Below are 13,569 nucleotides of genomic sequence, written 5' to 3'. Positions count from 1 at the left end.
GCATAGCGATCTACTACATCTGCGTGGTATCATTTAAACTGGCAAATGTAACTCTTAGAGACATTCTTCTCTGTTATCGATGTCAGCCATCCGAGGCATGTCGCGTACTTGTGCGTTTCTTTCCGAGATTAGCAAAGTTTACGTATCGTTTCCGCGACGTTGTAATTGCGACGCGCACGCGTGTTCACGTGATAGATTCGAGGGTGGTGTGGCGTACAGAGACGGGTGAGAAGGCGGGGGCGGATAGAGGGTGGCACGAAGAGGCTAGGAGAAGCTTCATTCGCGAGCAGCACGTAAGGGTGGCGAACGACAGAACGACGCTCGTAGTCCAGTAGCGAACGATAAAAGCTGTATCGGTTTGTAGGAGAAGAGTATACACTGTACACCGGTAGGGATCGTTGAAACTAAGACTATCGCGCGCGGTACACATCCGAGGAGTACATCCTGATCGGAGCGAAGATCCAAGATAGGAAGGAAGAAGAAACTGAACGGGTGAGGGCGAGAGGAAGAAGAGAGCGGCGAGAAACAAGGGATGCGAGAGCGTGGCACGAACGACTGAGGATTTTGCCGAGTTGAAATATCGGCGGCTCAAGAATGGCCGTGATGTCGACGGTGAGTTAGAGCGAAAGCAGACTCCGCGTTAACTCGAGGGTGGTTTTGGAAGCACACTCACGTAACCAAGAAAATTGACGCTTACATGTCGCGTGAACACGCCGAGAACGCATCGTGGTGACCCGCAGCTATTGTGCAAATCAATAATTCGAGTGTGACGCGATGATAAAATTTGTCATCGTTGCTTGACTTAAAAGTATCCGGTCGTGTCGTTGAACGGTTGCGATCGCGACGGCCCGTTTCTTCGATGGCTATCCGAACATCCGTGATCGGATGTAAATTGCAAAGACGTCCGCGGATCGTTCGCCAGCTAGTTGGTTGGTTTTGGTTATCGTTCGAGCATCGCCTAGGTATGTAAGTACGTCAATAGGCGTGATAAAGGTGCATGACATCGAATCTATTGGCGAACGATTCGCAACGCTTCCGCGAAAGAGGTAAGCCGGTCTGTGAGTTCCGGTACGTTGATTCGTATCGTTTAACGATCGCTAGAAATATGCCGAACTAGGTCACTTTCGCTGCCACCTTGATTGTCACACGCTTTTACTCCCCCACGCACTAATTGCAACAAACGATATTGTACTTGTCTTCGTTTTTTCTTTAGTTTCTTCGATAGCGTTCAAGTACGTCGCCAAGTTTTTCCGTACTAGGTCGAAAGAACGTTTAATACAACCGTGCTGTAAGAAGATGCCATGCACGTAAGAAGACGCGTACGAAATGAATAAAACCAACGTATAAGCGATTTATTTGCGAAAATTTGTATTTATATAAATATATTCTAATGTGTGACGTTGGACGTGCGTGTACGCGATACGCGTATGTGTATACATGTTTATTATGCTCGACGCGAGTTAGTACACTCCTCTTCAAAAAGATAGCAGAAGTGTGTTATCAATAACTAACGTAAAGTTTTATGTTTGTGACGTGTAATATCAAAACATTATGAGCTCAGAATATACGGTTCGTTGAAAATAATGTAAAGTAGGGTTTAGGGTCTAAGGTTTAGTGCGCAACAAAAACTATTGTAATGATAGCACGTGTACAATAAGAAAATAATAATCAATATAAATGTTAACTAACAATAACCTTTATTTTCTATTATTTCTATTGTACGGTTTGGATCGATTTATATACAGTGGGTGTAGAAAGTATTCGTACACCAATCGATTTCCAAAAAAACTGTGTAAAATTGTAATTTATTAACTTATTTTTTATAAACAATCACATTCTACATATTCTCGGAAGTCTCTAGATTACAAAAAAAAAAAAAATAACTATTTACGTAAGTTGCGAAATTAACAAGAAAATAAACAATTAATCGATAGAAATGTTGAACCAATAAATATTCGCACAACTGTTCAAAAGTACTTTGCTGGAAATATGATGTTTTCTAAATTGGTACGGAGCAATAAACTAATGTGTTTACGTTACAAATTCTACTGTAAATGGTTCGTCGTAAGAATCGTATAGATACTTCTTGCTTCTATACTTTTACCCACTTTTCGCATTTTTTTGGTAATTTTACAAATTGTATTAACTAGTACATGTTGTTTGAACTATATCTATCTTAGAGACTTCCGAGAATATGTAAAATATCATTGATTATAAAAAAAGAAGCGAATAAACTACAATTTCGCACAAAAGTTTTTTGGGAAATTGATCCTATCCCATTGGCGTACAATTGCATTGATTCTTGTACGTGTTGATACTGTTTTCCGTTCGCGTATACGACGCAAGTTGCCCAGCAAACATATTAACAGAGTGTTATCATTTGTATACAAACATCTACGACATTGACTTATTTCCAGCGAACCGCATATTCCGAGCTCGTAATGTTTCGATATTACACGTTACAGACGAAAAATTTTACACGCGTCATTGAGAAACTAAAGATAGCACACCTGGGCTATCACTGTGACGATGAGCGTACGTCCAAACGAAAACATTTCGATTATTCTTATATTATACTCCATACAAAACCGTTTGGCATTGAAACGCAACACGTACACAACGTACAGGCACCGAATGCCTTCATTAATAAATATTAACGAAACATGCGCAACTGCGACGAAATTATTTGTCTCATCGATAAAAGTATGTAAAGCAGGTGAAACTGTTCGCAGCGCGTGGTAATGCGTGGAAGAACTTTAACAAGTAGTCGTGGAGTTGTAGTCGTAACGAAACGCGTTTCTCGCAATACTAATTTATGCTACTTGAATTTGTTTTAGTCGAGAATGATGAAGGTCCAATTGAGTAACTCGCGGCGTAAAAGATGGCCTCTGCGGTTTGGTTTTCTCCTTGTCTACATACTCGTTCAGTACGTTATGTCCGCGAAACTGCCAACGGAAGAGACGAGCACCGAGGAAAGCTGGACCGTAGAGAGTACCTTAGAATCTGCCACGTTATCGATGGATGCGGAAGTCGAGGAACCGAAGGTGGAACTGAAAACGGTTACCCCCGTGCGAAAGAAGACTGAGAAAAATGAATCGACGAGCGCCAACGAGGGGGAGAACAAAAAGGAACAAAAATCACCGGACGAAAAGCCGACGAAAATACGCGATCAATCCAAGGAGGAGTCACCGGGGAAAGGGAACGTCCCCAAAAAAGAAGTGGTTACCGTTGTCACGAAGAGTGCCCCAAGAACCACAACGGTGAGACGCGACAGATTCTTCTTTATCCTTAAATCAGTGCTTGGAATTGCTTGTGCATTTCGGGCAGATTCTTGAGGCACCGCCTACTGTACCCCCACTACCGCTCTAGGCTCGACAGCCGAGTCGCGGATCGCGCACATGACGCGGTAGTGGGGGTACAGTAGGCGGTGCCTAGGAATCTGCCCGAAATGTACAAGTAATTCCGAGCATTGTCTTAAATAAGGTAAAATGCCTGAATAAGATAAAAAATGTAGCGAGCTTGAAATAAATTAATAAAAATACTTATTAAAAAGTTGGCTTGCGCATGAAAAATGCATTTCTGATACATAGGTCCCAACGATAACGACAGTGAGGTACACGTACGAGCGCGCAACTTGGAGACCGCGGAGAGAGAATTGTTCACCACCGGCCATCGAACAGTTTCCAAGGCCTGTAATGGGACCAAATGCTAGAAAACATGGCGGACTCATCATACACATTTTGGTCGCTGTTTATACGTTCCTGGGCCTAGCAATTGTCTGCGACGATTACTTTGTCTCTAGCTTGGACAGGATTTGCGAAGGTAAGATTCCTTTGATATACTATATCTGGTGTACGATTAGTCAACAAAGAAACATGAAACGTTCCTTTTCGTACGTAGAACTACGACTGTCGCCGGATGTCGCTGGGGCAACGTTTATGGCTGCCGGTTCTTCAGCACCAGAGTTGGCGACTGTTGTCATCGGTGTTTTCTTCGCAAAAGATGATATCGGAGTAAGCAAACGTGATTCACCTATGCGATACAAGTACTAAATTACCGTTTAAATTACTAAACTCAGTAAAGACTGGATAAGTGCAAGCGCCGCAGTTCCGATGCCCCTAGTATGCGAATATACCGATATTCTTTCATTGTTTAACCATTTTTACAATTTGACTACACATTCGTCGTTTTATATTATTACCTTGTCTTCTTTTCTTAAAAAATTTACCCTCCGCCACGGTAATCTTGCCCGGAGCGCCAATATTGCTAAAGCTGGCGCTGGGTCCCGATTTTTTTTACACTTATCCAGTGTTTACTGTACCGTTCAGATTGGTAAACTTTGAATAATAAGCGTGCGCTCGTGCATGAAGAGAATAAAGTTTAACTTATTACTTGGTGATTGTAACTTGCACTATTACGATTACAGGTGAGTGGCGTGATCGGTAGCGCGGTATTCAATATAATGTTTGTGATATCAGTTTGCGGTCTTTGCACCTCGACGGTGTCCAAATTGAACTGGTGGCCTCTGTGTCGGGATTGCTTTTTCTATGCCGTGTCGATACTCGTGATGCTCGGTACAATTTACAACGAATCGATATCTTGGTAAGATGGTTAGTTTACCCTAATAACCACGGACTCGACTCTTTTTACGAGAGATGACATTTGCTTTCAGGATGGAGTCTCTGTTTATGTTAATCATGTACGGCGTGTATTGCGTCGCGTTAGCTTTTAACGCTAGACTGGAACGTTGGGCAAAATCCTACAACATACCTTTCTTACCGAAAGACGACGAACCAGCGGAGGAAAGCGCTCTCGTCAGCTACAGATCGTTGCAGGAGGATCGATTGTCTTACACGGGCCCTAATTCGCCTGTCACCGACCAAGTTAAAACTCAAGAAGGTAATCGACGATGACAGTTTTTGGGTCGAGGATGTTTTTGGTCTGGAACATACGAAATAAACAACGTTTACTTGATAGCAGGCGGAGTAGGTGGAGGCCCTGTTCCAGAAACGAACGAACCGCCACCTCCTAGACAGCCCGAATACTACAAAGCGAAAGAGCCCGATCCCAATGAAGTGTCGCCGCTAGAAAAGCCTGTCGACGGCAGCAAATGGACCTTGTTTACCTGGGGACTCGTATATCCGATTCATTTCATGTGTCGCGCTACAATGCCTGACTGTCGGCAAGAGAAATATCGAAACTGGTACCCTTTCACCTTTTGCGTGTCGATGGTGTGGATTAGTTTCTACAGTTACATTATGGTGTGGATGATCACGATTATAGGTGAGTTAATCGCTATGCTTCGCAGTAGCGTTGCAATTTTTTTTATCGTGTATACGCGTAGTAAAGACATGAAAATATAAATTGCAACGTTGACGATTGGTTCAACAGGCAGCACTCTCGGTATACCCGACACGGTGATGGGCTTGACCTTCGTCGCTGCTGGCGTCAGCGTACCTGACGCGCTCTCCTCGTTGGCAGTGATCAAGGAAGGCTTGGGTGACATGGCGGTGAGCAACGCCGTCGGGAGTAACGTTTTCGATATCCTAGTTTGCCTTGGGCTTCCATGGTTCATACAAACGGCTATGATACAGCCCGGCTCGCACGTGAACGTCACCAGTCGAGGTAAGTTGACGAAGAGCCAGCGCGTATCGTTCCACCTCGACCGCACCGTCCTTCGTTTCGCTTCGCATCCTCTGTAATTCCAGCAAAAGTCAGCGAGTTAACGAATTGAAGCGCGACGATGCCAAAGATACGAAAAATTTCGTTCTATAACAATTTGAAATTTTTATTCGACCAGAAAGATAAGAATTTTGTCCATGTTTGAACAAGACTCTTACTCTTTCCTTCCCCTTTGTTTTTCGTCTGACTCTCTGTCTGTCTCTTTCTCTCTTTCTTGTTATTACGATGCACAGGCTTAACGTATTCAACGGTGTCTCTGCTGTCGACGGTGGTGTTTCTGGTACTAGCGACCCACTTGAACGGCTGGAAACTGGACCGACGATACGGAGTGGTATTGATGCTCTGGTACCTGGTGTTCATCGTGTTTGCTTCGCTCTACGAGCTGAACGTCTTCGGCGAAATGAACCCTCCGGTATGCTTTAGCTCGTTTTAATCGCACGCGATACGGAACAAGGGTCGTTATTCGTTCGAACGAAAGCGATCGTCGACGGTGCGAGCAAAGCACACCGAATTTTCGCGTTGCATCGCGTAAGATGTAGCTCGATGGAGAATCGTTCGCGAACTCCGTCTCAACAACGCTCGAGCATCGTCCTTCTTCTACTACAACTTCTTCTTCTTCTTCTTCTTCTTCTTCTTCTTGCCGTCTGCTCCTCCCAAACCCCTTTCCCTTCCCCTCTTCTAATTTTCACTTGAATCGAAACTAACAAGGGGAGGGTTAGCAGTAGCTGACGCTGATTTTAATAAAGTTGCTACGTTGGTATAATCGCACCGTGTCGTAGTAATTTTATCGAAGGTGACGTCTGGCGCTAGCGACCCTCTCATTGCGAGAATAAACGAGGGAAGAAAAGCCATGCGCGGACGAGATAGAGAAGTGGGCACGTGTTCCACTTTGCCCCGGAATTGAGCATACTTATACGTACGGCATGAAACGTCTATGTCTCTCGTGGTGATTCTCGTACGACTTTAGCGTACAGAGAAGGGCTCGAATCTTTCAAAACTTGCCCGAACAAAGACTCGAGCGACGCGATTTTTCCACGTCGCGTTTACACTTCCAGCAAAATCGCGTCCTCCGTTAACACGCTGCCGTCGCGATAGAGAGTCGTACGTCGTATCGGCGCTGTTGTAAATGTTACCGTTTTCTTCTGCTCCTAGTTTGTATATATTATATCGGTCGAGCCTTCTTCCGAAAAAAAGCAAAAAATAAAAAATAAACGAAACACCGAGAGAAAGAAAGCCCGTAGGATTAAATCGCGAGAATTTATCTGTTAGCGTGTTTGCATGCTTTTCGAGTCACTTCAACGGACAATACATTTATCAGTATTAAGACAACCGGTCGTTAAATAGTAAGCAGTTTAGAGTCGGTAAAGATAAAGATAAAGATAGACCGATCGATCGATCGATCGAACCGGTTCATCGTGCTTTTCTTCGAATTCCTGTCCGAAACCGTTTTGGCTTCGCGATCTATAAATCGTGTAAGTAAGTGGGATCCTATGTACGCGACTTTAGTCGTTTACAGGCATGGTTAACAGCTTTGCGCCTGGATCTAGATGAAGCGAATGTTCAGTTACTTCTTAATGCACATCAGTCTTTTTACGTGGTAAATATAACGAGATCTTAAAAATTGCGATTAAAAATGTATAGGTAATGTATCGTCAAGAAATTGCACCGGACACAATTAAAAGTAATGCACCAATTATAATATAATACCTGCTAAATCCAGCACCTATTTCAGACGATTACGAAATAATCCATAAAAGGGGAGGGGTACATAGTTGATATCGCGATAGCAATATAAATTGTCAAAGCTGATGTGTATTAAAATAGATAGGGTGGACACGAAGGGATTAATGTAATTTCGGTAACGGATTCGTGCTTTAATGCTCTTGATCGTACAATGTTTGCAGTTTTCGTTATCTCAACACTTTACCGACCGGTAGCGATTGGATATATAATTAAATTCAATAATATTTTTTATACTGACAATAATTTTGTTTTCTTTATTTGTTGAAAAATTATGAATACACGGCATTATTTGTACAGTATGATTATTTGGTACAATTGTAGTAACTTGTATAACACGAACGAATTATGATAATATTTTTTATTTCGACAACGTTAATATTATTTCATCTTAATTTTATCCATTAGAATAGTTTCGCGATTAATATCTACATAATATTTTATAATTCGTATCATGATGGAAGCATTAAATGTTACGTGAATAATACATAACAAAGTATTGGCTGTCCTAATTAAAAGCCTATTAATAGGCTAACGGTCGTTAAAGTGTTAATTATGCTGCGTGTTACTCCATTGAAATTTGTTACCGTCTCGTCTACGCTCTACTTAAGTTTTACGGTAGTGTTGCGCGGATGAATCAATGGCGATAAGTGTCAACTTTTTTGTAGATCTAGCAGCCGTTATGTATTTTTCGATGAGAATTATGCGAGTGTATATATAATACATAGATTGTAGCCTTTATCGATTTCACCGCTCCAAATATCGTGGTGCAAATACGCGTTCAGTTCGATGCGTTTCTCTAGCCTAGTGTATAGTTTGTCGGAGTTAACGAGTAAGAGCCCCCGCAGACTGCAGACTCTCTATCTCCTAATAGTTTGATCGGGTTCTTAATCAGCATGAGGGTGTATCGGCCGATAAATCAGTTTGATGGGCACACCAATGATCAGAATTGCACGTTTCGAGCCGATTCCTAAAGCCGGCGACTGACTTCCAACAGAACATTGTAATGTAACGCGAGCATTCGCTAAGTTTGGCGGACTAGCGAGCTTCACTGGTTTGTCGGTTTTTTGACGAACCTCTTCGATCGTCTACTTTTCACTGACCTAAGTAGGAAGCATTGAGAGAGAATTCAGCCGAGAGTTCGAAGCGAGCATTCGTGATTCCAAAAAGGACCTTGTAACGTAACGTTGGTGTCGAACCGTAAAATTCGTGCCGAGCAGTTACATTACAGCGTTCTGTTGCGAGTCAGTCGCCGGCTTCAGGCACCGCCTACTGTACCCCCACTACCGCTCCAGGCTCAACGTCCGAGCCGCGGATCGCGCACGTGACGCTGTGTCTCAGGGGATAGATATGTCTGGATCCATTCGCGTGATTAAAAATTTGTTTAAATACTCCTTAAAAATTAACGAATAAACAAGCGTATGGAGTTTTCGATTCTACTTCTTTTTCAAAATTTTTTTATTTAAATCCAAAAAAATTGTTTAAACATTTTTTTGTTTCCACCATTGAATTCAGCGTTAAAAACTATATAAAAGTTTCAAAATTTTGTCTCGGTAACTACTGGTAGCTAGTTTTAGCCTTGGCGCCCTCCTTTAACTTGATCAAACTGTCGACCGACAGTCTGCAGTCTGCGGGGAGGCTAAAGCTTGACACGATCGTCGAATGCACAGACGTTCGTTGGCTAAATCAAAGCTTGACCAATATTCTTACAAAATATAAACGGGGTGAAATGGCTAAAGCTGAAATCTAAAATATCTCCGTTCCTTTTAACAAATGTGTTGGATGTAGGGTACATTTGTATTTATAATATCAAGTGCTGCCACCTAGTTTGTATGTTCCGGGAGTGTATGTTATAATTTTCCTCTGTTTATTATTTGCAGGGACGTTGATTTGGGTGTATACATTTTTTCTAACTTTGACATCATTTCAAAAGTTGTTTTACATTCACTAATGTATTCTAACTGCTTATCTGACGTGGCACTAATTAAAATTGTTTTAGCCTTTAGATCACATTTTTTCCAAACATCTTCATTGCCGGTAGCAGTCCTTTTTTTAGCAGGTTCTTGGCAATCTTTATATTCCAGGATATTCATGAGTCTAAATTTCCAACTTGCAAAATTTATTCCATCAAACACTGGAATACTTATATCATCGATTTTTGCTAGCCTAGCCATTTCTTCTATTTCTTTTATTCTAATTCTATTGTAAATTTCAGTTTTCAAAATCAAAGTTTCATTTGATATCTTAAGTTTCATTTGATTTCTTCGCTTAGCTTAATGTCTTGGCTCTTACTATATTTTTCAAATTCATTTTCCATTTACCAAACATGTGCTCAATCTCTAAATATTCTCGATCCACATGCATCTACCATTTAACGAACGAACTACGCAACCACGCTCTTCTACCATGTTAAACATGGATGAATTGCCAAGTAAACAGTCACTCGTTTCGTTCTCAAAAGTAATATAATATATTTAGTTAATACAAAATTTATATAGATAGTGATCAGTCAAACCACGTGCCACCATGGCTCACGGGCAACCAACACGTGCATACACGAGTCTCCTCTCCCGGAACATACAAACTAAGTAACAGCACTTTATATTATAAATACAAATGTACTCTATATTCAACAAAATGTTTAGAAGCTGAAGAAACGCTCGTCCAACACCAGGCCTAAATCGAAAATCTGAGAAACGAACGAATACACGTGAACATTTACTTAGGCCTACCATGAACCTCGTTCGACCTAATTCTCGCGTTTACCTCTGATAACAAAAATGTGTCATCCCGTTGAAAAAAAAGCATCGATGGCCGTAAAATTTTGTAACGAGTTAGATTGGAAATATTGGTCAGTATTTTTCGAAATATTTTTCGAATATTTTTCTCCTTCAAGTTTTGTTACATAAAAGCAACGGAGATATTTTAGTTTCTAGCCTTGGACGGCTCATATCTGTCTCTGAAAGTATTTAAAATTATTTTGTCATCCGTGAATTTACTTATCGATCATGTGCTCGTAGTTCCGCGAACAGCTCGACGAAAGCACGATACAAATTGATTCTTCACGGTCTTGTCGTTTTCGTACTTCCGAACATTTTCAACTCGCTATTCGTTTGAACGAGGCGAGAATGTTTGCCTTTTCACGAAGAAAGTTACGTCGCATCGAGAAATTTGATTGCCTTTGCCAGTATTCCGTCGAACTCGAGATGATCCTCAGGGATCGACGAACATCGATTTAACTAGCTGGCTTCTTAGACCTCGTCCTAATTGACTGTCGCGCGACGACGAAATCGCTCGTAACTGAGCCGCGGTGAGAGTGGAGGCAACGTCTAGGTTCTAACTTCTCAAAATGCTTTTGTCGATTGCATTTAATACAGTCCGTCAGAGCATCTTCTTTTGTCCTTCTCTCCTTCTTCTATCCTTGTTCGATCGATTGGCAGACTGCGTTAAATCTACTGAATTCAAACTCCAATTTAAGGCTTTATATTAAAACAAACGACCAAGTATTACAGGTCGACGAATTCGTCTTAACGCCAGTTTTCATAATATGGCATAAAAAAATCCCGTGATTCCATTAAAAAAAATGACGATGACTTCGACACAGCGTGCCGATTTGTATGGGCAAGACAAAATTCAAACCTGCTTGAATCTTGTTGCTCGTTTGCGCAACAAAACAAAACAAAACGTTATCGGAATAAAGTGGTTTCGGGTAAATGTGCATGTGTTGCACGGATAAATATGTGTGCCTAAGTTGTGTTATAGATTTAATCATACATCGCATGATTGAATGCAATGTTCGACCTGTTCGATATAGATTGTTCGACCGATTGACGGACTGTATTAAGCGACAAAAGCATCTCGAGAAGTTAGCGCGAATAGAACCTACACCTTGCCCCGACTCTAGGCGCGACTCAGCTACGAGCGATTTTGTCGCCGCGCGACGATCAATTAGGACGTAGGGTTATGCTTCTAGTTGACTCGTCTCTCGTCATTCGCTCGCGCGTTGCTTCTTACGGAGTACTTTTTATTCCATCTCCCTGTTCCTTCTTTTTCCTTTCACAATCCGATGGGACAATTAGAGAGACTATATCGCGAACGAAGTTAACGATTGTCGTCCAGTTGGATCGTAGCAGTATTTAATCGAAGGAAAGGGCAAGTATGCATTCCGCGTAATCGAAGGCAAAGGGATACTTACCTTTCGAAAGGATCGACCAGCGAAGAGAGCACAAAAAAATATATTAAAGAAAAGTCGGCGGCGAAATTGGAAAATGGAAGAAGGTGAAAGAGGTGCGGGGTAAATCTATCGAGGAGCACGAGCGATAAAAAAAAAAAAAAAAAGACAATAATTAACGCAGCCTTATCCGATGAAAGTATCTACAACGTTACGCTGCACTTTCCTTGGGATCCGCACGGATTCGAAGGCGGGGTAAAGTTTCGATTGGACGAGGAATAGCGTCGCGCGGTGAGAGAATCGAGGAAAGATCGAGCTATCCCAGAAGAGATGAGCAGAATTTCATTCGAACGATAGCTGACGATTAAGATCGTCTTATACTTATTTCGTTCGTTTTTTATTCGTTACTCGAAACGTTGTATTTAGGTGAAAATTTTGCCCATCTCTGGATCCTGATGACGAGAATAAACAGCAAGGATGCGGAGTCTAAGCGATCGATGATAATCGTCAATTTTGTATTCTGTCGAAACAGAAATTAGATAACGAAAAGAAAGGATAAGGAGACAAGGTGTTTATCGAACAGCTTTAGACTTTGTATCCTTGCGGATTCTACCATGGAGAATCGCAGTGCTCGGTATTGCTTGCACATTTCGGGCCGATTCCTGAGGCACCGCCTACTGTACCCCCACTACCGCTCCAGGCTCGACGGACGAGCCGCCGATTGTGCACGTGACGCTGTGTCTCAGGGGCGTCCTACGATAAATATGTCTGGATCCATCCGCGTGATTACAAATTTTCTTCGCGCTGTCAGTAATTTTTATTTTTACAGATAATTAACGTTATTGGTATTATGTTTAGGTCTATAAACATCTTTTACATATACATATAATAACAATAATATATGATACTAGTTGCATTCCGCGGTTTCATCCGCGTGGAATACCAACGATGCAACCCCTTTCGACTACCTTAGGTGTTGAATTTCGTAATATCCTTTCTTATTCCTTGTATACATCATCAAGGAACCCTCTTTGTAAAATTTCAGGTCTCTAGGTTCAAGGGTTTAGCCTGGACGTTGATTGTTATCAGTCAGGGCTTCATTCTTATATATATAGATAAAGATAATAATTGCAATTTAAAATAGAAAATCTTCAAGAAAATCGAAGGATACGCACAGTTTTAAAAATACGATTGAAAACTTAAAATTAAAAAATCTAGATTAAAAACACTTTAAATATTTTTTTTTTTGTATATTTTTCTGTAAAGGCCATCTAAACACGAAAATTTTGAAAAAGAAAACAATCGAATTTCGACCATTATTAAGAAAGTTACGAGCGTAAAACCAAAGGAAGAGCGGTTCTCTTTTTAAATTTGATACTTTTTGAACCAGGATTTTACGTGGAATGCCCCATATACAAAAGATGTTTATAGACCTAAGCATAATATCGATAACTTTAATTATCTGTGAGAATAAAAAATACTGACGGCGCAAAGAAAATTTTTAATCACGCGGATGGATTCAGACGTATCTGCCATAAAACGCCCCTGAAACACAGCGTCACGTGCGCGATCTACGGCTCAGTCGTCGAGCCTGGAGCGGTAGTGGGGGTACAGTAGGCGGTGCCTAAGGAATCGACCCGAAATGTGCAAGTAATTCCGAGCACTGGAGTATAGCGACGCGCAACGCGCAAGCAGTTACGTAAATTGTTAGTGAGGATATCGTATATCGTAGTAGGTACTTACGAGTTACGCATCAGTTCGTCCGAGTAAAATAATAGTCGGTACTTATGCGATCCGTTCAAGGGATCACAAGGATCGCGCAGATGCTTTAGCGTAATCTTTAGCGTATGTATGTGTGTTGTGTATGTATGTGTGTGTATGTGCGCGTTTGTGTGTGTACGTGTGTGCGTGCGTGCGCGTGTGTGCATCGTGCACGCGCGTGTCCCGTCGTGTATACACATATATATATATAAGTA

At 41.6% G+C, this 13,569-nt stretch overlaps 1 protein-coding gene across 2 annotated transcripts; it reads left to right on the top strand.

The window, feature by feature from the left end:
- The first annotated feature begins 53 nt into the window (after nt 1–53).
- On the top strand, nt 54–9,665 carry LOC128886354 (probable sodium/potassium/calcium exchanger CG1090). 2 transcript variants are annotated; one of them, XM_054141167.1, is made up of 9 exons: nt 54–612; nt 2,838–3,260; nt 3,591–3,822; nt 3,901–4,013; nt 4,427–4,602; nt 4,673–4,899; nt 4,981–5,283; nt 5,392–5,625; nt 5,916–9,665. In XM_054141167.1, the coding sequence occupies exons 1-9, from the start codon at nt 595–597 to the stop codon at nt 6,113–6,115; spliced, it is 1,926 nt and encodes a 641-aa protein (XP_053997142.1). In that variant the 5' UTR covers nt 54–594; the 3' UTR covers nt 6,116–9,665. The 2 variants fall into 2 exon arrangements, with proteins under 2 accessions (XP_053997142.1, XP_053997149.1); XM_054141174.1 differs by having other exon boundaries at nt 54–1,046.
- The last annotated feature ends 3,904 nt before the right edge of the window (nt 9,666–13,569 follow it).

The sequence above is a fragment of the Hylaeus anthracinus genome, unplaced genomic scaffold, assembly GCF_026225885.1.
Source record: "Hylaeus anthracinus isolate JK02 unplaced genomic scaffold, UHH_iyHylAnth1.0_haploid 0, whole genome shotgun sequence".
Lineage (NCBI taxonomy): Eukaryota > Metazoa > Arthropoda > Insecta > Hymenoptera > Colletidae > Hylaeus > Hylaeus anthracinus.
Note: the sequence above shows the minus strand (reverse complement) of the source record. Positions and strands in the feature narration are given on the sequence as shown.